The sequence below is a fragment of the Trachurus trachurus genome (genome assembly GCF_905171665.1).
Source record: "Trachurus trachurus genome assembly, chromosome: 22".
In the NCBI taxonomy this organism is placed as follows: domain Eukaryota; kingdom Metazoa; phylum Chordata; class Actinopteri; order Carangiformes; family Carangidae; genus Trachurus; species Trachurus trachurus.
The window spans coordinates 24930855-24957833 of NC_139907.1; the positions used below are offsets into that span (position 1 = coordinate 24930855).

The 26979-nt window shown below is 42.2% G+C and overlaps 1 protein-coding gene across 1 annotated transcript; it reads left to right on the plus strand.

The window, feature by feature from the left end:
• Positions 1-229: 229 nt before the first annotated feature.
• plcb2 (phospholipase C, beta 2) lies at positions 230-20537 on the plus strand (the record flags this gene model as incomplete). Its single annotated transcript, XM_083997623.1, has 31 exons — positions 230-313; positions 1319-1396; positions 2066-2134; positions 3002-3142; positions 3573-3652; positions 3785-3838; positions 3946-4021; positions 4143-4243; positions 4715-4875; positions 4953-5099; positions 5253-5410; positions 6972-7054; positions 7226-7310; positions 7749-7989; positions 8096-8178; positions 8259-8355; positions 8471-8555; positions 8734-8858; positions 9155-9306; positions 10775-10939; positions 11044-11143; positions 11327-11431; positions 11644-11708; positions 11868-11943; positions 12059-12541; positions 12740-12923; positions 13464-13605; positions 14943-15007; positions 15827-15884; positions 18394-18477; positions 20367-20537. The coding sequence occupies 31 exons, from the start codon at positions 230-232 to the stop codon at positions 20535-20537; spliced, it is 3798 nt and encodes a 1265-aa protein (XP_083853749.1).
• Positions 20538-26979: the final 6442 nt, after the last annotated feature.

Below are 26979 nucleotides of genomic sequence, written 5' to 3' on the forward strand. Positions count from 1 at the left end.
TATTGTTTTTTTAATCCACAGCTCTGGCTCTACAGGCAGCAGCACTACTACCTTTAGTTTTTTTTTTTCTCAGCTTAATTTGCAATGCATATTTCTCATGGTGCATCCTGTGTTCAGTCAGAGTCTGAGAGATAGTAGGCGGTTATGGCCGTGGTGGACGTCCACACGCTGGATATATTGCAGCCACAGCTTTAAACTACAACAAAGGCCAGAAGACTAAAAGGACAAAATGAATAAGAAAAGATATTTTCTGGATCCTCCACAGGTCAAAGACTACCTGGTCAAAGGAGACAGATTTACCAAGTGGTCAGAGGTGAGTGGATATCTCAAGTAAATCAGAGCTAGGGCCCAGTTGTTCAAAGGTAATCTGATCGGATTTTTGTTTATGGATTGGATCAAATCTTGAAAATGGGTTGTTCAAAACCAAAAATGGATTCTAACATCGGATTAGGTCACGTAATGCAATCCTGGTTTTAATCTGGATCAACCTCAGTTTGTGTTGTTCAAAACTTTTTAGAAGGATCGGGATAACTTTGATCCAAAAAAACAGGATTATTAGTAGTCGGGTGGATTCAGGGGGGATTTCAGGAACAAAATGTGATTTAAATAAAATTCAAACTGGTCAAATAAACAATATTTATAATATAGTATATTATTGATTCATATTTTTGCACCAATTTTTTAAACCATAACAGTGATTAGTAAATAAAGTTAACTTTTGAATATTCTACAACTGAAAAACCTTTCCCCAACTGAATGAATGCAATTTGAAGTTTGAAGTTTGAAATTTGAAGTTTGAATTTGCAACACATTATTCACAGTATTCACAATTTCACTAATGTACTGTATATATTTGCTTTTTTTATTGATTGATTTATTTTAACAGCCGAACCAGATGAGGTCTGGCTGTTTAAAAGACATTGAAGAAACAACAAAGAGCACAGAAAACAATACATACACTCCGTTTTCAAACACTTTGAGTGACCCCATGCTGCTGTTAGCCTTCATTGTGATGCACAGTCCCATCTAGAGCACTCATTATCCAGATTTGGTAATCTTGAAGAGTTTGGATCTGGATCAGAGTGATCCAGTCCAACTTTGCTTTGAACAACTGGGACAAAATTAAGACAGATTACGTGATCCTGGATAGCAAAAAAAGGGATTTCAAAATCCAGATATTTTTTTATCCAGATTACACCTTTTGAACAACTATTATGAAATGTTTGACATAATGAAATATCAGCATGTATCCAGATCAAATCTATAATCCACTTTATGCCGGTTTTATTTTATTCCAACTATTAATATATATTATTAGGACTCCACAAAGACTGGTCCTGTCACCATGAAGATGGATCCGAAGGGTTTTTACGTCTACTGGATCAACCAAAGCAAGGTAATCAATATTAAAAGTCTGTAAAAAAAAAAAAAAGCTCTCACACAATATGTCACTGTCAGGCAGCGTGGACTCTCATTCAGCAGGTTGTCGAAAATTAAATGGCTTGAATGCATCTGACGGATCAAAACAGTCATTAATTAGGAGTAGTCATGTTTCAGCGAGGAACAGACACAGTGTGTGTAATGTGTTGGTGATTAGGATGTGTTAAAAGCTGTGGGATATAACTAAAAGCTGCATTGCACCTTCTGATCCCAGCAGCTTGAGGAGATTATTGATTGGTGCTGATGTGGGCTCACCATCCTGCTGCAGCTGAACTGTGATGCACTCGACGGAGAGAGAACTATTCCTCTTTGCTGCTCCATTTCTCTCTCTCTCTCATTGAGGCACCCTCTGGTTTTTTTAGCACATCACAGAACCAGTGAAGCCGACAGTAAATGTCTGCCACAGTCACTGCTGGCACGCTGTCGTCGTCGACTATTACTAAGTGCTCATGTTCGTTTTAAATGGAAAAAGCATCGCCACAGTTTCCTACTCGATGTGCCAGTCTTCACACAAACAAAGTGAACCCCATAGTTTTTGCACTTTGCCAGAGGATGACTTGTATCTCAAATCCATATTTGGACAGGCGCCTACATGTCGAGATGATTCTCTGCTTCTTGTTTCTAGGAAACAACGTTCCTGGATGTTGCTACCATCAGAGATACCCGGGTAGGAAAATATGCAAAACTTCCCAAAGTGAGTATACTGCATTGATATTTACTTTATTAACCTGCACTCTGATTTATTAATCGAGTCAGGCTGGTTTGCTCGCTGTGTAAGAATCTCTACAGGCATGCAAATACTGTGTCAAGCCTTAAGTTTGCCCATTAGTTTGAGAGGCATGTTTGCATTGCAAAAAAAAAAGGCAATGGCCACATGCGCTCAGACTGATCCCCTCCCCCACTGCAAAAAAAAAAAACAGATGCTCACATAGACAAACATAAACATACACCACACCACACCACACACACTGAGTCATTAAGTCAATAGCTGAGAGCTGCCCCCTCCCAGCCTCCATAGAGAGTTTCAGTATGTATCCCATCATCACCATCCCTCACTGTGGGGAAATGTGAAGTCTGCTCCCCTTAGGGAGAACACAGAGCAGCGCCTCACCCCAGTTAGGGTGCAGTTGTTGGAGGCACGTCCTCCTCTCGGGCCCCCAAAGAGTTTTGGGAAAACAGTTCCAGTGCTGACGTCAACTCTGCACTCTTGGAAGTATAGCAGATAGAAGTGATTGATTATAGAATATAATATACAGGAGAGGAATGCCTAGAGCACTGCACGGCCTGTTCTTGCTTCTCTTTGTTTTCTAGATGAAAGTTTCTGTGTGTGTGTGTGTGTTTTGGTGTGCGTGCGTGCTTGTGTTTATTAGTCCGTGTGGATGTGCATATGTTTGCATGTCTTGGTCAGCGCATTTGCCTGTGTTGGACAAGCTCCCAGGTGTCCAATCAGTGTAGAGAACAAGTGTGTCAGATGTGATTTTGAAGCAAGCACACAATGAACACGTATAGACACTTTTGTATTTTTTGCATCATTATTCATCACATCCTTTGCTCTGAACAGCACCCCAAAGTTCGCAACGTGTTCAACCTGGACTTTCCAGACAGCAACCACCTGGCTAAAACCCTGACCATCGTCTCGGGCATGGACACGGTGAATCTGACCTACCACAACTTCTTCGCCGCGAAGGAGAAAGTGACACAGGTAATGAACCACTGTATACACCGACTGTGTGTTATTGGCACTCCTGTCCTTCCTCTAGCTGTTTACAATCCCTCCCGTCTGTCACTGATCCCCTCTGATTGTTCTCACACAGCCACCGGTCATTAGCCATCCCACAATGAGCCTGCCCCATTAAGGCCTCCTCTCTATCCCTTTTAGCCTTTATTAGACTTTATGACTCCAATACCCAGATTTAATCAACTGTAATGAAACCTCCAATTGTGTTTGGTTCAAACGCCACATGCACTGCTCTCATTTCCTGTGGTACTATTATGTTAATGCCCTCTAGTGGTAAGTTTGTGTCGATTTTGAAAGCCTTTATAACCCTTTCAGGGATAATGACAGATCAAGCACAATTCATGTTGACACTGAGTGTAACTGCTCTTTGTTTTTTGAATGAAATGCTCAACAGAACTGGGCGAGTGACATCCTGGCGATCACCTACAACGCTGCAAGAAACAATTCATGCAGACAGGTCTTCCTGGAGAAAATGTAAGTCATCGTTGTATGGTGTGTCATTTGAGCTTGTATACCACACCACTGGATGTGTACAACAAGATGTAGCTACAACCTAGTGTTGAATGATCTCATGGCAGCAGTGATCCTCCGCGTTTTCCATCTTAGGTACGTCCGCATTTCTCTCCACACCAACAAGGACGGCAAGATCCTGGTGAAAAAGTAGGTTACAGTGCAGCCTTCTGAAGGTGTGGGATGACATGCAGTGGTTAGTTTGTACAGTGGATTTCCATATTACCCACTCAATCTCTCACTGTGTGTTTTCTCAGTATTTACAAGATGTTCCCTGCGGATAAGAAGAGGGTGGAAAGTGCCTTAGCAGCAGCACACCTACCTAAAGGAAAGGTGAGGAGCTAAGCTTTTGTAATACCCATGTAAATATCTCACTATTATAATTTCACACCCCCACTGCTGAATGGTTATTGCAATATAAGAGCAGATATTTGGGATTTTTGTGGATTTTCAGCATGACACCATGAAGCCTGATGTGTTCACTGAGACTGCCTTCAGGACCTTTCTGACAAATCTCTGCCCGCGGCCAGAGATCTACGAGATCTTCACTTCTTAGTAAGTCCACCTGTTTTACTCCACTGATTTTCTCCTGATACGCCTGAATAAGCCTCAATTTATCATTTTACTTCCTGTCATATCTCCAATTCTGCACCTAGTTTATATGATTTACATAAAATCATTACTTTTATCTTGCATTTACCTTCCTGTGACATCATTATGTAGTTGTAAACTCTCTCATCTGGCATCCCTATACACCTCGTTTAAAAGGATGAGGTAATTTTCTCTCCGATTGTTATGAAGCCATAAACGAGCTTCTTTACATATTGTAATTCGGCAGCACAAAGCCACAGATGCCTGGTGTAAATGACATTATTCTGGCCTCGTGTTTCGGGCCAGTTGAAGCCGCCAGCTCACGCATTAACTACCTGGCACAGGCTCAGGTGGGAGGCAGCGGGGCTGCGAGGGGCATGAGCAACATTATGTGCAAGCGCTGATGTGACTGTCACGTCTCACTGTTCCCTCCAGCTCCAACAAACCCACCATGACAAAGGAGAATTTCACCAAGTTCCTCAACGAGAAGCAGAGGGACTCTCGGCTCAACGAGGAGCTTTTCCCACGTCTGCGCCAGGATCAGATCAAAGCTCTGATTGACAAATATGAACCCTGCTCCAATAATTCCAACAGAAGTGAGATTTAATACATGGCTGACAATTCACACAGCCTCATAATCTTTGTTTAACTTTATGTCTGCTTCATCTTCCAGGCCTGATCTCTCCAGAGGGGCTGCTCTTCTACCTGATGGGGCCGGAGACCTCGGTTGTGGTGCAGGACAGACTGGCACAGAGTCAGGAGATGATCCATCCCATACCCCACTACTTCATCAAGTCCTCCCACAACACATACCTGACAGGTCACATGCACATTATAAATCCATGTACCTCATTCCTACAGTATGAGATTCTGCACAGTCTACAGTATGTGTGCGTTGGCATGAAATTGTAAGGATCATTCAGGGGGCATGCTGGGAGTTTTTTTCTGAGACTTCCTGTCTGTCATCCTGCAGCCGGTCAGTTCTCCGGCGTGTCCTCTCCGGAGATGTACCGTCAGTGTCTGCTGTCCGGCTGCAGGTGTCTGGAGCTGGACTGCTGGAAGGGCAAACCTCCAGATGAAGAGCCCATCATCACCCACGGCTTCACCATGACCACCGAGATCCTCTTCAAGGTCTTTTTCTCCACCCTCATACACAACCTAATATTTCTATATGATGATATGAGCAGACAGTGTTCTGATATGATCAGGTTTCATTAGGGACCATCCCAAAATTGCATGCCGAAAGTCCAAGAGCAGCTTTTTATAGTTTTCTTTCTCTTTTTCAGTGACACTTGAAAATAGGTTTATTTTCACTTCCCCTCATTGCACAGTTACAAAGCCAGTTTTATAATGTGCAATGTAGTCCCTTTCTAGACAACACTAGATAATCAATTTACACCAGTGATTAGCTGTACATGAAATAGGCCTACAACATTCATAATTTAATATTTCAACTATTAAATGAATCTCCTAATAGGAAATTGCTAGTGTTCTGTTTGCACTATTAATTAATCTATGACCTGTTCCATTATCAGTGACACAGATTTTTATTTAGGCTCAGTTTTATTTTGGTAACACTTTACAAGTGCACACTATTAAGCATTAGTTAAGCATTAAATACTGAATTCATCATTTATAACACATGAATACTCATCAATATGTAGTTTATACACAGTTTATACACAGTTTTTACACAGTTAAAAATGTTTTACTCATCATTGATAAGCACTAAATGTATTTATAAACGACATACTAATGAAGAATTCAGTATTTATTAATGCTTAACTAATGCTTAATGGTGTGTACTTTTTATAAAGTGTTACCATTATTTTATATGTTAGGTTAGTTTAATTACACTTTATTATCTATTTGATTAAAGTACGTGCTTAGAATCGTGTGCTCTGATTATTGAGTATTCAGTATTGAGTATCTGAGTTATTGTGTATGTCTGGGAGAGCTCAAACTCAAACACCCATGTATAGCAGTGGAAAAACCTCAACCCGGAAAATTAATTTTGTAACAATTCCCAGTTGAAGTTCTTCCCACTCCCTCCTCTTATCTCTATTCTCTTGTTTAGACATGTTTTGCCTTCCATAGTGCTGTAAGTGGCTGACCTTTTACTCTCCGTGAGCACAGTTTGCATTGTTTCAATATGACACTGTCTTGTATACACTCAGAGTGCTGCGATGCATCATGGGTACATGATGAGCCTATAAATCCTCTGATTAGCTTTTATTCGTGTCCATGTGCACATGAAAGAGCAATAGAATGTGAAGGCTTAAAAGGACAGCAACACGCAAACACACACACACACACGCACACTGGGCAGGCAAACACCCCCGTCATCCTCTTGCACTTAACACTTCCATTTAAGGGCAGCCGCAGCGCCACAGTCCCAGGGGCCCGGACGCAACACCTCACTTCAGTTTACTGTCAGCCTCTGGATGGGATTGGTTTGGAGCCGACTTCAGGGCGTCTGCATAGAGGAAATAGTTCTGCAGTTTGTCAAGACGTCTCTTCATCTCTTAGAAGAATAAGCCAGAACGGTTCAGTCTGTTAGGCACACTGTTTGTTCCCGTCTTTTTTTCTGCTGCTTCCTGCTGACTTATCTGATTGTTCATGATTTGTGCTGTTAAATCTTAATTAAAAAGTCTCGTTCAAAGCATAAAAAACAGTTTGTAATGTGTGACAGGATGTGATCGAGGCCATAGCTGAGAGCGCCTTCAAGACCTCACAGTACCCTGTTATCCTCTCCTTCGAGAACCACGTTGACTCGTAAGAGCTTTTCCATGAACTCATGCCATGTAATGCTATTAACACAATGTAATAAGGTAATAATGATCTTTATGCCATTATCCCCAAATGGAATATTGACGTAAAAAAATCAAGGATGTAATTGAACCTGTCCTCCTGGCATTAACAGTGTAGCCTACTGCTTTGTTACAGGGTGAAACAGCAGGAGAAGATGGCCAACTACTGCAAAACCATATTTGGTGATGCCCTGCAAACAGAGACGCTGGACAAATACCCTGTGAGTGCACTGCTACAACACGGCCCCGCTGTCAAAATAATAGAGTTAGATAAAGTTTGTGTGTGGGGATCTGTTAAACAGAACAATCAGATAAAGCATTATCATCGTGTTACGCTGTGTGACTCAGCTGAGGTCCGCAGAGTAACCGCGTTAGCATGAAGGAATGACAAGCTTCAACTTTCATGTTTGTCCCCCCTGCTTATCTCTGCTAGACATGACCCCCACAGGCTCCCATACCCCATGAACTGATTGAAATCTGGTTGTTTTTTTACAACAGAAACATGTGTTCGCCTGCGCTTTGCTAGCCTATATGTGTGTTGTGCACTGCCACACACACACACACACACACACATGACTGTTCACAGATCTCGCTGTGAAAAACCAAAATAGCAATAGTAATTATATTCCATTGTGCCTTCCTTTGTGTGTGAAATCCAGCTGAAGCCGGGCCAGCAGATCCCCAGCCCGTCTGAGCTCATGGGCAAGATCCTCATCAAGAACAAGAAGGGCAGCCATGAAAAACCAGCCCAGAATAAGAAAACCACCACAGCAGCAGTAGCAGCCACCCCCGAGCAGCCCACAACCACGACCACGACCACAGCTGCCCCCACCCAGGCTGCAAACAGCACTCCTGCTGATCCTGCAAACCCAGCGCCCAGCAGCACCCAGGAAAACCAAGGTGCACACAGGAAAGACACCGAGCCAAATCAGATTAGACTCCTAAAATAGGCCTGTGTGTTTATTTTTTAAGTTGTTACTGGCTTTTTGTTTATACGTTTAACCAGAGGGCGAAGCAGCTGTGGAGGAGAACGAGGAGCAGGAAGACACAGAGGAGCAGGACGAGGAGAAAATGAAGACATCAGATGAGGTGGAGCATGAGATATGTCATCATGCGTGTCCGGCTTAAACAGTTCAAACGTCAGTTGACTTCCTGTCAATCCCCCACAGGGCACAGCTGGACAAGAAGTGACAGCGTACGAGGCAATGTCATCCCTGGTCAACTACATCCAGCCCAACAAATTCATCTCTTTTGACAATGCCAGAAGTATGTCCCCGCCTCATAGATAAAACCCCCGGACCAGACAAAATACATTTTTGCAATACATGGCTTAAAAGAAAATCAAAGTTATATCAATCCTTGATTCTGTTTCCCTTCACAGAGAAAAACAAGAGTTATGTCATCTCCTCCTTTGTGGAGACCAGAGGGGAGGCAATGATCTCCAAGTCTGCTGTTGAATTTGTCGAGTATCCTTTAAGAGCACTGCAGATTGTTATGCTCCAAAAAAAAAAAGAACAAAAAAGAAACCTGTCGTCATATAACAACATCAACATGTGTCTTTATGCTGCCATAAGAATATAAGCATTTACCGACTCACACACAAATACAGAAGTGTAATGTTGTGCATCTTTAACCATCTCTCAGATACAATAAGAGGCAGATGAGCAGGATTTACCCCAAAGGAACAAGAATGGATTCATCCAATTACAGCCCACAGCCTTTCTGGAACGTGGGCTGCCAGCTGGTGGCGCTCAACTACCAGACTATGGGTAGAAATGGACACTCAGTGCTCTGATAACCATTTAAAATGTCATAACCGGGTTATAATACATGAAACTATTTAACTCTTTACAGCTCTAGTTTAATCACCTTTTTATCCTGATGTATTTAAAATGTGTTGCTTCTCTACAAAACCTGAACTTCTGTTTCTCGCCACAGTGGGTCAGTGTTGCACCTCACTGGGGGCCTCTGCTGTGCCTCGCATCCCCAAATATCGCTGCTCTCACTGCTCCTCCTTGTACCGGAGAGATGGGGCATGAACCGTCTGCTTTGTGTCTATTTTCAGATTTCCCCATGCAGCTGAACATGGCTCTGTTCGAGTACAACGGCAGAACGGGATACCTGCTCAAGCACGATGTCCTGCGCCGCAGCGACAAGAAGTTTGACCCCTTCTGTGACAGGATTGACACAGTTGTGGCAAGCACACTGACCATAAAGGCAGGTTCACCACCTTGTCATCAATACGCTCCTCTGACTTTAACCGCCCCTACACTGTGTTTTACACAGGCCCGTCTGCATCTGTGCAATATTAATAATTCAAAGTGAAAATTAAGTCTTTAAAGCTGCAGTTTAAATTGTTTACTCATTAAAGCTGCACCCTTTATTGCATTGCATTGTGGGGGGAGTGATAAACCAACAGTGCAATATGTCAACAGCTGGTAGCTGCTTTTGCTCCTCTAAATTTCAATTTCAATTTATTGAGGATAGCCCCTTGAGATGTCTAGTTTTGGAGGGGGTCCCACATACAAAAATAACACAAAGACATACATTACAATGATACACAACAGATACAAAACACACTGCTCTCCCACTTCCACAGCCCCCATGTCCCACCCACCCTATCTATTCTCTCAAGAGAATAGATTACAAATACATACATGCATACCTACATGTGTGAGTGCTCACATACAGTACAGTACGCATGTCCCCATAACAATACAAGACTCAAGACATTATTGTCATTTCTTACAAATGTATGTTCATACATAGGCTGAAACTAAAATACCGTTTCTCACCAGCTTCTAGCAGTGCTGTACTAAAAATAATAAATAATTAAAACAAGTTAAAATCGTATCAAGTAAAAAAAAAAAACACAATGATTTAAACAAAAAAAAACATGGCATTCATACATCAGCAGCAGTTTGGGAGCGTGTCTATAATAAAGTGCTTTAAGTGTGAGATGACTGACCTACTGAGGGGACAACATCACAATGCAACATCCGGAGCAACAGAATGCCACTGCAGTTTTGAGGCAAATAATAAATAGAATGAATAAAATTCAAAATGATATCAGAAACATGAACAGCTCGTTCTTAAGTGGGAAAATAAATTTGTTAAATTGTGTTAAAGGTAAAAAAAAAAAGAGGTGATGGACTTTAAAACGGAGGGTAGAATGTTCCAATCAGATGGAGCTTTGTACTTGAATGACCTGATCCTTTATGGATTTTAGGAACTGTGAAAAATGGATTAGCCATATGTCTAAGAGAATATGGAGATGTATATTGGGCCAGGAACTGTTTTAAGTATGGTGGAACATTTGAGTGGATACATTTAAAAAGAAACAAGACCCAGTGAAACTGAGCAGTAAAATCGACCTCAATAGCCTTGGGATGTCTGTGTATGTGTGTGTGTGTGTGTGTGTGTGTGTGTGTGTGTGTGTGTGTGTGTGTGTGTGCAGCCATGTTCACTTGATTTTCTCTTTGAACCCAGAATCCATGATGATACAAGCTTCCTGCTGCGACTGATACATAGTTCCTAGTATTCAGCAGACTCTGCATGAGTGAAAACCTGAGCTCTATTTTTATCCGCCGCTGTGTCCTGAGCATGGATCCATGCACACAACAGGACACGACCGTACTCAATCAGGTTGCACATGTATGTCATCGAATCTTGTTTATCTCTCTAGATCTACTCGGGCCAGTTTCTGTCTGAGAAGAGTGTGAAAACCGGGGTGGAGGTGGAGGTGATCGGGCTGCCGGGAGACCCCAAGAAGAAATATCGCACCAAGTGGTCCAGCACACCCAACGCCATCAACCCAGTGTGGAATGAGGAGCCTTTTGTTTTTGAGAAGGTGCACTAAGCATGGAAACATATGAGGGAGAATGTGTTTGTGAGAGCTCGGCCATTATAACCCGCTGTGCCACTGTCGGTCTTAATATATTTGTTGTTGGATAGATCCTGCTCCCAGAGATGGCCTCTCTCAGAATCGTAGTCCATGAGGAGAACGGGAAATTCTTGGGACACAGGATCATCCCACTTGATGCTATCCAATCAGGTCAGTGAAAAAAAACAAGAAAAAACCCTCCCCAAAAAAAACACTTTACATAATTTTTCATCTAATCTACATAATTTAAAACTTCACTGAGTCATCCAAGGCCTCCGAGTGTTTGCTAACTTCTTTCAGCCAGCCACTGGATCATGTTTTTCATTCACACTGGGTTGGTTTTATGCCCTGCAGGCTTCCACCACATCTGCCTGCGCAGTGAGAGCAACATGCCGCTCACTCTGCCTGCTCTCTTTGTCTACATCGAGGTCAAGGACTACATCCCTGCTGCATTTGCAGGTGCTTGGCTTTTCACTTTGTGTTTTGGCGAAAGAAAAGAACAGGGGGGAAAAAAAACTCTGCTGTAATTGAATTCATGCTGTTAGAGTGACAAAAGTCTGGTTGGATTTAGATACTAATGTGTGGGAGCATATAGGTTTTTGTCAATTTGGTAAATATTCAGTGACAAATTATACTGACTCACTATGCGGATGTTTTTAACTCTCCCTCAGATTTCACCGACGCCTTATTTAACCCAACAAAGGGCACAGAGAAGACCACAAAGACTCCGAAGGAGGTAATGAAAAGCTGCTACAGCAAACCTACCTCAGCCACAATTGACGTATCAGTAATGTCCCCAGTTCTCCTATAAAACCTTAACAGCACTAATTAACTTCTTGGAAGATGACCAGGCCTGTTAGATTGTGATGTTCCTGTACTTTTTGTTCCCACGCAGTCGTCAGCTGACTACGTTTCTCCGTATGAGCTGCCTCTTGCCGCCCCAACCCCTACGGACAAAGCCCCGGTCGCAGGTAATAAAGCATGTATGTGTGAGGGGGTACAATTCAGAGGTCAAGTTTAACTTGACTCTTGTAATAGGTGTTAGAAGCTGAAGCTTTGATCGCTGAATTTTTCTGCTTCCCTCAGAGAAGGCTGCGAGTGAACCAGCTCCCTCTGCTGATGCTCCTGAACAATCAGCTGAGCCTGCACCAGAACCAGCCAAAGAAGAAACACCAGAACCAACCAAAGAAGAGCCCCCAGAAGTAACCAAAGAAGAAACAGCAGAAGCAGCCAAGGAAGACACACCAGAACCAACCAAAGAAGAAGCACCAGAAGCAGAAGCAGCAGCAGAGCCTCCACAAACCCCTGACACTGCTGCTGCTGAAGCTCCAGCACCAGATGCAGGAACATCTGACCCCGCTCCTGAAGCCTCTCCTTCCACTGAGGAAAAAGAAGCCTCCCCAGAGCCAGAGGCTGCTCCTGAAACCAAAGATGAACCGGCGACTGATCCTGAACCTGCTTCAGATGATAAAGCAGCCACAGAAGAGGCTCCAGCAGAACCTGCTGCCGTGGCTGCGGTCTGTCCGACTCCGGCAGGTTCATCACCCGAATCTCCTGCATCAAGTGAAGGTATAGCTACTGTAACAGTGAAGTGCTTCATGTTCCCCTTATCACTGTCTCTCTACTGTCAGTACACTTTAGGAAAAAGGATCCCCAGAGAGAAAACTCAGAGCAATTTAAAAGGCTTGAATAGATTTATTATGATGCACAACCACTGCCAACACAAGCCAGACTCTCACAACAAACCCCTGTGTGTTTATGCTGCAGAGCCTTCGACTGTGACTACTGAAGAACTGACACAGCACAAGAACTATCTGAAGGTCGTCAAGCGTCAGGAGAAAGAGATGAAAGAAGCCGAAAAGAAGTGTCAGAAAAAAGGAGAGGACCTGATTCAAAAATACTCCGACTCCTTCAAGGCCATGGTGAAGAAAACCTCTGTGAAGAAAAAAGAGTGAGGGTTTCTTTTTCTTATTCTGATGTGTTGTCATTTTGTGCTTTATTATGCTTTTTTGTTTTTTTTTAGAAATATGCACTGTGAAACAAAAATGCATGACAAAAGATGTTTGGATGGTGTGAGTGAGCAGCGGTGTCATGTTATCAATTCAGAGTAGAGGGGCCCATCTGTCCAATTGTTTATGTTGAGTCATTCTGTTTCCTTTAAAGCAGCAGTCAATTCTACAGCATATTAATATTGACTCACTAATGAAGTTGTTGTTGTTTTGGCCAGTGTTATTAATGAGATTATATTTAGAAGGACGGAGAATATTCCTCAGCTAATGTGTTTTTCTATCTGAAGCAGAATATTAGAGGATGAAGAGAACAACTAAATGAATATGGATATTAGCCTTCAGCATAAAACGTACTATTCAAGGCCACATGGCGCTGTAGGGTTTCCAGTAACTACCTACGCTGGCTGTCAGTCAATACTTGTATTTTCCTTCAATACAGTATGTCCTATTCTGTCTTGATTTTTTTTTTTTTTGTCCTTCAGAGGAGAGGGAGGAAGCTCAGACTCCAGCGCGAAGACGGAGCAGGTGAAGGAGCAGAAGGAGAAAATGCAGGGTGAGCTGCAGGCTCTGTGGACGGAGCACAACGATCAACTGAAGAAGAAGAAAGAGCAGTTTGCTACAGAGGTTCGTAAAACACGCATTTATTTAGAAAAAACACTCAAAAAGACAATTTTAGTTGAAAGCACCTGTGGATATTTAATACAAACACAGGATGTAAAGCTCATCTGATATCAATATTGACAGTTGTGATGTGGACGCAGTCACATACACAAACCCAGAGAGAATAATCACAAACTTTGCTGTTCATCTCAATTCTACAAGATGTTTGAAAGCACCAGTGGCAACAGACTATTCTGATGAGTTGGTGGAGAAGAAAATTGAGCTAAAAGGAGAGAGAAAATGTAACTTTTTTACATTTAACACCACAAAACAACTCATTTGTTCTTGTTCTGTTGTCCACAAATGGCCAAAAAAATAATAATCACTTGTTGATGATTTAAATTCACATTCTAGGTCTTTTTTCCCCCATTGTCTCCTGTCCTCATCTGTACAGATTTGTTACAGGCTGACTTTTTACCCCACTGAATTATTTGACGGCTGTTGTTTTTAATTAATTTGTAATTTGATTTGCAAGTAAAATATATCATGATTTGAAAATATGAAAAGAAAAAATAGATAAAAGAAACCCTGTAATATATGAAGTAGTTATAATCAGTTCAACTCCCATGAAATACAACATAAGCGTTCATCTTATCAACCAGTAAATCACAGATAATAATGCAATAATGATAATATAACAGTCTCACATTGAATTCTGTAGATGAAACTTTGAATGTAGAGATTTCACTTGTGATTGAGAAAAAGGATCTTTGTGCATGTCTGCCTTTAACAGAGTAAGACAAAAAAAACTTCTCTAGCACATTTTCAATCTTTTTTTAATCAAAAAGTCAAGACCTGCTCCACATACTCCTCGTCCTAACACAGTTCTTCTCTGTGTGCTCTGCCCCTGGCTGCCGTTATAATATCTTAATGATTCAGCCCTAAAATAGGATTCATTTCCATTGTTCAAGGTGCATTCACGTCTCTCATGGAGCACCTGATGTTACCTCTGTGTGCTGCTGCTTGTCAGGGATTAGAGGCAAGCAGCCAGCGCTCTCGACGCTCTATTGATTATGCATCAGAGCCGGGTGCTCGGGGGTGCTCTTAGCATAAGCTCTGAATCTGCATGAGACTGAGGGGTCAATCAGGTGATTTTTCAAAGGTTGCTACCTCCGTATAGACACAGCGTGGACTGCACTGTAGAAGTGCTGTGACAGTTAGATGCTCCCGAGGCCTGAACTTTTGTTTAAAGTAGAGAGACTTTGATCAATTACAGACACTGTTATTTAGAAACACACAAGCCACGTTTTCTGTCTTTATCTCGACTGTGAATGTGCCACTTCCTTCTCCTGTTGTGACAGAGACTGGCCAAACTGATGGAGATGGCCACAGACAGACACACCAGCGAAATGAAGACCATAGAGAGGTGTGATCACACGCACAACACATTTGGGACATGCTGCACACGCTGAGAGGGCTTTGCTGTGTCTGTGCAATCTGTGCCTTCAGATCTTAGTGACACGTTCAGTGTGTGAGAGTGTGTGTGTGAGAAAGTCATGTGAGGGGAGAAATTTGACATTTTGCAAAGAGAATACTTAAGATTGTGAATGATTCACCTCAGTGCCCGGGTCCTCCATCGTCCTTGACTGGCTTATGGTGCCCTATGTGTGTGTGTGTGTGTTATCCCAAGTCCCCAGCTGGCGGATGGTTATCTTAGGACAACCATTATCCAACAGGTGTTTAAACAGCAGCAGGGGAGCAGAGCAGCCGTCTACCTGTCCACACAGACACCATGATATTGCATTTAAGCCTGTTTTCACTGTAAAGAAAAGGTCACATCAGACACACACAGCCCTCACAGCTCCTGTTTAAAGGAGGACGGTTGTTTATAGAGCAACTTTTCATTTTTACATTTCAAATCAAGTCCTTTTTTTTTTTTGCCTGCGTCCTTACTCTTTGTCTCTGTCTCATATTGCAGCGAAGCCAAAGATAAAATGAAGAAAACACTCTCAAAGAAAGCAAAGTGAGTTCTCAGCATGACCTTGCCTTCAGTTAGTGGATGTGTTTCCATTCTTTGCCTTTCCTCTCGCTGCATTACGGCTTGTTGTCCAATATGAAAAGAGACAAATGATGAGGTGGAGTTAAGCCTTTTACTTCTCCGCCTCATGACTCTGCACATTGAGCCAAGGTTGATTTGATACATTTCTTAACACCACGTTGAAAAGCATTAATTATCTTCTCTTAGGCTTAAAAAGGCTGCCAGCACAGAGATGTTGGATGAGACCAGTCAGTCTGATGGTGCGGTAAGTATACAAGTCTTTTTCAAAACTCATTTTGTGCAGGTATGTGTTGTAGTTCTATCAGGAGATCAATACCACTCACATGTCTTAACAGCTGACTTAACAATAACTGAACTGGACTTTGCATTGCTGCAACATACAACTTTAAGACATCTCAATCAGCCAGCCCACTCTCTGCCCCTGCCCCCACCCCCACCCATCATCACCCACGCAACCCATCATTTCATTTCATTTTTATTTGTTCCATGCATGGACATTTTCAATGGTTAACAGATTATAATTTACATATTCTATGCATGGAAAGGAGCAGGATGAATAAAACACCATCATTACCGTAACTGCACAAACAAAGTCCTGGACTGGACTTTGCATTGTTGCAACATACAACATTAACACATCTGTCCCATGCCCCCTTCCTCCTATATCCTACATTCAGCTTCACACCGCCAACATGGCATCTGCACTGCTGCACTTTTTGCACCTTTTATTTATTTTTTTATTACATGAAATATGGGATTGCACTTCGTACATCTTCTCTGTAACCGTGGTACTATGCCTGTGCATGTGTTGCTCTAATACAGTGTTTTTCAACCTTGGGGTCGGGACCCCACGTGGGGTCGCCTGGAAATTCAAATGGGGTCGCCTGAAATGTCTAGTAGGCCTAATTGATAAAAAAAACATTTCAGATATATATATTTTTTTAATTTATCATTATTCTTTTTAAAATTATGATTAAACACCACACACAATCTTAAACAACTATATTCGATACCTGCACTTTTTCGAATATAAATTGAGTTCAAATAAAATGCAGCATATAAAAATATCTGAGCTGGCGCATCTTGATTGACGGCCGTGATCACGTGCAGTCAGAAATTTGTGATGTCAAAATGGGGTCATGAGTCATCTCGTTATTGTTATCGTTATTTAGGGGCTATCCTAAATAAATAAATTCAAAATTCAAATGTATATTGTGGTCATTATAAAAATCACAATAAGTAAAGTAGCAGGAAGCTGCAGCAGGTTAGCATAGCTTGGAACAAAGACTGGAAACAGGGGGGTAGAGCTAGCCCAGCTCTGTCGAGTATAGTACAATTAAACCCATACAAACACAAAGTTCTTTTTAAAGGTGGGATGTGACATTGAGTGACAATTCAAGGAAGACACTACAGGGACACGTAACCACCCATGATACTTTTTTCTACTTTGATTTCATATGAATGATACAAACATTCAGGCAGCTGACAGTAGCTTCATATTTACTGAACACACCAGATAGTGCGAGCAGCCTTCAAAACCAAATCCAACTCTTGGCAACAATACATTTCTTGCAGACTTGCCAAGAGTTAGATCTGAGATCACTCCCACTACCATGTCTGTTCAGTGAATACCAAGCTACTGTCAGCATATTTCCCAAAATGTCCTCAGCTAAGGTAACTGGCTTTGCTTCGCTGCAGCAACGTGTTTAACGTCCAACTGAGAGAGTAGTATCGCTCTCCTCGTTTGGCTCGCAGCGAGAAAGCGATGCCTTTACCACGCTCATGTGAACCTATAAGACAGCAGTACTGTCAGAGCTCACACCTAACATCTCCTTGTCTGCTCAACACCTATTGTGTTTAAGAGCGTTACTATGGTTACGGAGAGGCAGCGAGTCTCTAAAGATCTGAGGAAAAAAACGTGGAAAAAAAAACCCACCTTAGGCATGTGACAATACTCTCCTTTCATACAGCTGCACACACCATCCATATAATAGACCCACGTGCTGTTAACGGACACACACACACACCTACACATACACATACACACCACCTACATTGTTAAACTGTAAGAACACCTACACACATGTGAGCATGCACACCCGCAGTCACCCACAAACCACCCACTTACACAATCACATGCAACCTTTTTGCAGCGGGCCCTGACCATAGGCCGGACTTGTCCTTTACTCAGAAGCTGTTTACAGGGAGCGGGCTAATCCATGCGTAGTGGATGACTCACTGAGCTCTCCTCTTGTTCCCCTGTTGGCTCATCAAGATTCAGACCCGTTGTATCTGGGTTAAAGACCACGGCTATTTCACCGTGCTCCTCGTTTTGATGACAGAACCCTCTCTCTGATCCCCCGATACACTGGGGTTGCGTTGCAGCTCACTTTGATCTGCTTAATCAACATTCAGCAATTCATTAACACAACTATTTATAAAAAAAACAATCTCTTGCTTAATCAGCACGGCCTCGGCGCTGAATGGATTGTGTGAATAGAGAGGCTGCGTAACCGAACTGGACAAATCCAACCTGTTGTGACTTAACTGTATTGATTCTCTGGCTCAGGTTGCCTCCCGTGGGTGCACTCCTCACCAGACACACACACGGGGGGAGAAACATGAGCGGTTCAAGTGTTAACATGCAAACAGACTTCATCCCCCTCTTGATACCATATGCACACAGGCTCAAACCGCAGATCGATGCTGTTTTTTCCAGTTGGTGACATGCTGTATTGTGTTTTGCTGTACAGTCCTCGGATCACAGCCCGCAGCAACAGGCTCTGATGAAGAAACAGGCTGCTACGCTGGAGGAAATCAAGACCTTGACTAATCAGGTGCACGCTCTTCTCACTTCCATTTTATTTCAAACAACAACCATGAAACTCAGGGACTCAATTTATTGTGTGTGCAAAAAGGAACTGAAAGTCAATATTTCAAATTCTTAGAGAAATTATCAGTGACAGATTTGCCAGTTGGCAATTTTCAGCACTGCAAACTCTGATGGTTCCTTCAATGCTTCCTCGTGAGCAGGAAACTTATGGAGTTATTTTACAGTCTTTGGTTTTACTTGCCAAAAAGAAGATCTAAGATGCCTTTTCCACCAAAAACTTCAGTTTCCCAGGGTTGAAGCTCCTTGTGTTTCCATGAAGGGAACGTTTTTGGCAGTTAAAACTATTGAATCTTCCCTCAGTCTTCCTTAAAAGGTTCCTGTCATCGCTCTAACCCTGCAGTGGAAATGTCCTTTTAACATTATTTCCCTGGAAGCTTATCCCACCCTCGACCACAACCACTAGACAGTATGACCCAGAACCAACCCATAACCTAACATTATCCAAAAGTCTCGGTCCTAAAATGAAATAGTTTCATCTCATTGCAATTCATAATCTGTCCCAATTTATCCAAATGATTAAGACTCGCCTCCCAAATGCTCTGTGTTTTCCCATAATGTGACTGTGTAAACAGGGTTTTGTCACCACAGTGTGATTAAAAGCTACATACAAACACACAAACAAACATCCACAATGCAAACTATGACAACAACAACAAATCTCCATGTCTCACATACATTCTTGGCCAGTGATTGTGCACGGCGCTGCAGTGTGACACATCCACTTCATGCAGTGGAGAACGTACATACCGAGCTCCTGCCGCTGTAAATGATGTCAGAGCACTTTCTAATGACAATGCTTTGCTTTGAATTAGTGAAACCCTGGCAGTTGGTATTGAGACAAGAGGTGTTAAATGGTTGACGCGTGAACGCCAGATGGAGGCTGTGTTTTTATGTCTCACCATAGTATTACTTACAAATTCGGTTTTTGATATTGGGAGGAATCCAAGTGAGGCTTAAAGCAGAAGTAAGTGGAATGTTTGTGTTAATATAAGTCTTAAATAGTTATATCTTCACAGCAATCACTTACATAGAGTGTTTGGTCTGAAACACGGGTCTGTCAGTCACTCTGCTCCGCTGTAAGCCGAGGAGAAAACTTTCCTTGTATCCTACAACCTTTATCCAATGAGGAGAGAGAACGGCATAAAGGGGCGGTCCTCTCTGTGTGTGCAGCCAAGGGATGCGCGTAAATGTGGTGGCGTAGGGACGAGGGCGGGGACTGCTAACTCCATCCTCTGACAAGAAGTTAGCCAAAATGACCGGATCGCTTACTTCTGCTTTAAAAGACAAAGAAACAAATGAGGATCATTATTTGCTGCAAACAGGAGGTCTAATCAGTGCAATATGCATTCAGCATCGAGCCATTCAGTTCAACATTTTGGCAAATTGGTCCATTGCCATAATCCCTATAGTTTTAGGAGTGTTCGTTACCTTTAATTGTCGATGCAAGCTATTTTTACAACTGTGGAGCAGAGCCGCGAGCTGCTCAGAACTATAGGGAGGCTAATGGGATTTCTTGGTTTCCCTCATCAAACTCATTAAATCCTCTGCTCCACCGTTGTAAAAATAGCTTGCATCCAACAATTAAAAGTAACGAACCTACTCCTAAAACTATAGGGATTATGGCAATGGGCTATTTGCCAAAATTTTGAATGTATGTTATTAAATATTCTGAAATTTAAAATCAATCTGAGCCACTGATCTTTATGTTTACTCCTGTCAATACAGAAATCCATTCTCTAAAGACTTTGATAAGCATCTGGTGGACAAAAAAAGCTTTAAAGCTTTATAAAAGCTTTTAACCTCTAACTGACATTTGGCCTCATGTGTCTGCAGCTCAATCAAGAGGCCGTGAACGAGCACGCGCAGAAGCTGAGGTCGCTGCCAGCGGAGGTGAGGGACGCTGTTAATGCCTGCGTGGGGGCTCACTTCCCTGATCTGGTGGAAAAGGATGGAGGCAAGAAGGTGGAAGGAGGCGGCTTCTATGGCGACGTCTTTCTTGGTTGAACTTGTCTTTTGCGCCCCGACCCCTCAGGGTAACCGTGTCTTAACTTTTGAAAAACCTTTTCCTCACTTTCACGTTCTTTTCAAGCTGTTACATTATCTACAGTCTAAATATGTAGTTTTTTCACTTTGGGAGCTCTGACTGTGTGGAATTTCAGTTTAGATTCTGGTGCTATTCATAGGGACCTTGAAAACATAATGACGATGTCATGGATGTCATGTCAACCAGTTATACTGTATGATTTGGGAATTATTTAAAATTTTTATTTTACTCTCTATTTTAGTTGCTTTTCATTAGTAAATAACCAAACTGGGCTTTTCAGTGACAAATATCCAACAGCCCCACAGTCTCATTTCTGTTCTCTTAATTAGTTAAAAAAATTTGGGAATAAATGAAGCAAGAAAATGTAGTGGTAAAGCAAGTTATCTGAGGCTGAAGACTGAGGAGAGACTCTGTGACATCTGTGACACTTGAGCATAACTTGATTTTGCTCGTGTGATTCTCCATGAAACCACGGAGCGAGTTCTGCAGAATGGAGAAAAGGTGCATTTATTCCATTGCAACAACAATCCTACAAGGCCATGCAAAACTAGAATGAATTACATAATGTCAAGTTTCAGTTCATATCTGAGTTAATTCAGACTCATATAATTGCATAGTTGTTTTTTTTATTTATTTATTTGTGAAATAGTGATATTTAAATAAAATTGATTTAACTTAGTTACAGTCTGCTGTACTTTCTGCTGTATGTCACCTGTGTTTGTGTAGCATGGACAAAAACAAAAAGCAGGTTTTAGCCATGACAGCAGACAATGCTTCAAATACAGATGATACAGAAGAGGCTACACATTGTACAACCTGAATGCTTCGTTCACATCTTGAACTCATCAGCACCGAGGATCTGAACAGTCACCACAGCCTCGAGGTCAGCGTCAGCACTTCAACATCTGACTAGCAGTGAACTGAGGTCACACTGTTTCCGTCTCTGCCTGAGTTATGGGGTTGAATTTGTGGCCAGAAAAGTGTTTTTGCAAAACCTGATGACATCGATATTTAACCTTTCAATTAAAAAAAAAAAAATCACTTTATTATTTTGTCCCAATAGACACGTTTAAATTCCCTTCATCAATTACTCAAGGCCTTTCTGAGGTATCACTCAGAATGAGACAGAACAGATGGATATAAAAACACAGATACTCCCTTCAGCTTCTGATTTGGTAAATCCAGTCATCTTCATAGAGCAATAATGAAATGTGTCCTCTGTTTTATCAGTGTCAGTCTCTCACCTTCATCTCTTATCTATATCTACCTGTTCACTGATGAGCTGCTGTGTAAGTCACTGTGTAGAGGACACACTAGTGCAGAGAGTGATGAAAACTGAGGATAAGGTTCACCTGCTGATGACTGGAGAGCTGATGTGAGATCTGCTCTTGCACAATGCACATCCAGTTCTGACTGCAACCGATCATAACTGCTGCATAAGACCAATATGCATAATCACACCAGTGCATATACCTCCGATCTGCAAAATACATACAACAGATACCACTGTGTGTGCTCACTGCTCAAAGGCACTAATGAGACACAGGAAAGTACTGCTCCTCCACTCCCTGCTGGCCCATGTATCAAACTGGAAACCTTCTGTTTACAAGCTGGATTCTCTCATTGTGTATTGAGTGATTTTCCCTAATCACAACTTAATTTGAGTGATTTAAAGGGACAACGAGGGGTTTCTATTTGGTTATAAAAAAGTCTCACGTTAATGTGGATGAATCTACGCTACCCACACTTGTTAATGGGCCCTTTTTCGATAAATATATCGTTTTGTCTCTATCGTTATTTTGTTATTATTAGTGGTGGTGGAAATGCTGGGCGAGCCGACCAGCGTTTCCTTACTTTCGGTTTCGTGGCGAGTCATGGGAATAACGCAGCCGAATCACCGTTTATGGTCGGAACTACATATTCATATTATGATATCATATCATATTATTGATGAATGAAAACATGAGTCTGTCTTGCGCCGTCTTGCTTCGCTTTTCCAAAACTCCTCGTTGTCCCTTTAAGGTTGTCTCATCAAATGAAGCATCACAAACAGAGTAAAACCTAAAAAAAAGATGCAGATTTTTTTTTAAATTAAAAAAAAAACTATAACAGGACAACCCCATTCGACCCCTTGGATACATTTTTATCGAAGAAAAAGAAAAGAGACGCACTGTCAAGGAAACTAACTGAGTCACTGGAATTTGACTAAGGAGCTGATGGTGATGATGATGATGAAGGGGCCTCTCTCGCTGTCTCTCTGTCTCTCTGGGTATTGTCTCAAACCTCTACACTGGTCAGAGCAATTTGGCACATTATGGCATGACTGATTCATAATAGCACATAATTGCAATATCATTTGTCCTCGACTAATACAATGGAGCAAGTGCCCTTTTTAAAACAGAGCTGCAATAAAGGCACATGCACCACAGAGCTGCATGTAATTAAAAAACTGTCAGAAAAGGAGAAAAACTGAGAACTTACTTTAATTTCTGTTTTACACACACACACAAACATGTGCAGCACCGTTATTAATGAACTATTAAACTTCTCCCGGACTCTTCATCAAAGCATTCTGTCCATTGGCTTCATTTCCCTTTCACTGTGACACCCTCCGTCTTGTGAATCAAATGACACGAGTGACATTTAGAAGTGGAGGATCTGGACCGACCGTGTCTGCGAGACACAGCTTGTGCCTGAGAGTTGCTGCCACCTCATGCACAACACAGATGAACTGTGAGCTTCAGAGTGTGAAACCAGTCAGCCCTGAATCACCGGCCTCATAATCTGACATAAGACGCAGACAGCTCGGTCTCAGACCAGCTGGAGAGGGATGGCCTGAGCAGGATCTTTAACCACATGGCAACACATTGGCTGCTCACTAACACTGGACGGAAAGCCAAATGAAGGAAGGAAGTGCCTCCAGTCACACACACACACACACACACACACACACACACACACACACACACACACACACACACACACACACACACACACACACACACACACACACACACACACACACACACACACACACACACAGTGAAGCAGATGTTCAGATGGAAAAATGTTAAATTGATTGCTAGAAGAGCTCCCAGTGTTTTCATGCTCCGACAGAGAACTGTAAAAGTTAAAAAGGTTAAAGCGAATATAAAAAATTATTGTAAAAATCTCACATACCTGTGTTTAATATCCAGTTGTAATGCTTTACCTTTTAAATTCTGACTAAATGGAGCATGTGGAGCATGAATGTGCTGTAAAATGCTCCATAAAACACAAACAAGTGCTGGATGTACTGTTTGTGGTTATATCATTATTTGCACCACATATTTTATCTAATAGCCTCGAGTTTTTACAACAATCCCATCTCACCCTGGAAACATTTATTTAGATAGATGATCACAATCCAAAAGCATACAAACTGTTAACAGTAGCCATCAGTGTGATCCTGCTCAATCTTGGCAGCCGTTCTAGCTTTTGTCCACTGCATGCAGTCTGTGCTCCATCGGTCTATTTTAATCCTTAAAAACATAAGAAAGAAAGCACAGCCTGCAATTTAAAGCCTTAATACAATGACTGCACAATGTTCTACTTTACTTTGCAAAATGCAACATTAAACTAATATTACCAGAGAACAGAAATGAGGTATTTATGGCCAGATGAACTCAAAGAATAAGGACACAGAGGGAAGCGCGAGGAGCGAGCGACCCAGAGTTCACTCTTTTCTCTTTTCTCTTCCTCGCGTTGTTTCCTGTGCGAGGAAGCAGGTCTGACTCGCAGGAGGAGGGGAGTCATGATCTATAGTCCGTCTTGGCTTGGAGTGGGTGTCATCCTGGATGAATATTAAGCACCCACACCACCCACATACTCACCACCTGCTGAGGCGGCACTGTCGCAGGCTGGATCAGTCTGTGGGCTGCATACTGTACTTATTCTACTTTTAAAAGGAATAATAAAATAAAATTAAAAAAAACACAGCCAAGACCGGAGATGTCGATAAAATACTGATTCCTTTGCACATACTTAATGCTCATATGCTGTCACCAGGCTGCAGGAAGTTGCCTCTTTGTTCCAAGATACCTTCAGCAATCCCATTAAAATCATGGTTCTGGCCCAGGATTAGCAGCCTGATGAGTATTCCAGGAGGCTCGTCTCCCTGCAGCCAGTCACCCTCTTCTGCTGTGTGTTACATGAGCTCTGAGGGCCTGTGAGTGGCACCTCCACGCTCTCACACATGCAAATTTTTTGCTTCCGGCGTGTGGTAAAGATGCGCTGCTTACATTCGATGCAAACTATTACATACACACACACTGACGCCCACATACTGAAAGCCAGTGCCAGACAGCACTTTCATGACTACTTGAATCCTGATTTTCTCATGTTCCCCAGACAGGTACGGAGCTAAAACTCATGCCATCAGGCCCAGGTTGGCTGATTTATGCTACTCTTAACTCCGGCACTCTGCACCATTTGGATACCCCGTTGCCTGATGATATCTCCATCACGGTCCCAACCTCTCTGAGGTGAGAGCATCTGTCTCACTGTGAGTTAAGAGGGCCGGGACACAAGAGTCGTATCAAAACCCTGGCAGCTGACTGTGCTATTATGCAATCATAAAGATGCCTGATTTGAACCGCAAATGTGCTGTTCCTGGTGATCTACATGCTCCACTTGTTTCTGCATTGTTATCGTGGAGTCACATGAAACACTGTTGAATTTTCAACAAAAGGGTCAAATAATTGCCTTGATTTGAATTACCAAAAAAAAAAAGTATCTGTGCACTGCTGCTGTGCTCAGAACAAAAAAGCAGACTTACTGATAAAATAAAATAAAACTCTCCAGGCATAGTTTGTAGTAGTCTGTATTCCCCCTCTCTGCCTCCCCATTTTCTGTCTCTCTCTCCACTGTGCTATTGATTAAAGGCAATAAAAAGCACCCCCAAAAATATAATTAGAAAATTACTTTAAGAAATTATGACATTTGTGTTGTTAGGGTCGGTTTTAACCAGGTTATAACGATAAGAATAATAATGAGAGGTAAACTGAAATCATAAGTGCAAAACCAACCTTTTCATGGATAAGGAAGCCTAACAACATAACCAAGAGATGAGAAACAAATTGGATGAAAATGTTTTTAGTGTGTTTTACAGCTGATTTAAGACTCGGGTCAAAACTGAACCTAACACAAGAGATGGTAGCAGAAAGCTGACACAAGACGAAGGTTAAAGTGTTTGACCTGAGACGAAAAGTATACCTGTGATTTGACAATGCTGTCAGTCTACTAATGTTTGAACGAAAGAAAGACCAATGAGGGGAAAACATCTCTAAGTGCTACTTAGGCTTTATTTCTAAAAGAAATCGTCACTAGAAAAAGGAGTTTGTGGACCATGAGTTGTTAGAGCCCGTGACGATAAGCAAAAGACATTTTGAAGCTAAAAGTGACGTCAGCATCGTTAACCAAAACATCAATTTACCCCCACTTTTTTTTATTATTATTGATTATGCTCCATAGGGGCAGCAGCTGACAGGAACGGTGGGTGTGAAGAAGGTTATGGGTCCACAACGAACACCCACGACTTCATGACAGCATATGCTTTTTATGGTATGCACTTAAGGTGAGTCATCAAGTGCCTCTTTTCAAAGTAATAACAGTCTTACTGGAGCCTCATTTCATATGAAACTTACTGTATGCTATTACTCAGGGCGACAGCCTGTAGGAGCAGTTAGAAGGTGAATGCAGAACAACACGTGTGGCGGAGCGTGTGGGGGAGAAAATGGATAGCTGTTGCCTTCAGGGCCATTAGTTCATTTAAAAAGAAACCAAGTTCCTTGAGGAAGAACTGAAGGTTGGCATTTACTCAGCTTTTGTGTCTTGAGGTGAGGTTTGATTGATGTGGTCTTCCACTGTCATTATTGCTGTCAACTGTCATGTCTATAGCCAGTCTCTTAGAACATAGAGCTGTGTGGTATAATATATAAAATCAATGAAAAGTTGATCAGAAAAAAGGTTTCGTTTTGAATCGAAGCCCATAAAGTGATGGACTGATGGGACTAAAAGATGCAGCAGCGTTGGCAGCTGAGACTTCACGTGCAATGAAACTCGACATCTGTTATAGACTTTGAGCCTCCAGGTGTTGTTTTCTCTCTTTTCTCCTATGACCTTGTGTGTGTGTGTGTGTGTTTGTTTGCTGCTGCCTCTCTTGTGGCTGTGGCTGTGGCTGTGGCTGTGGCTGTGGCTGTGGCTGTGGCTGTGAGGCAGACCTTTACTCCAGGTGCAGCTGAGTGTTAGCCATCTTCGCAATGTGGCCATCAAACAAATACATTTGTTATCCATTTGTACAATTTATTGAGATGACAGAGGTGAGCGGGCCTGCAAGCCCACAAATGGGGCCTGTCAGGTGGC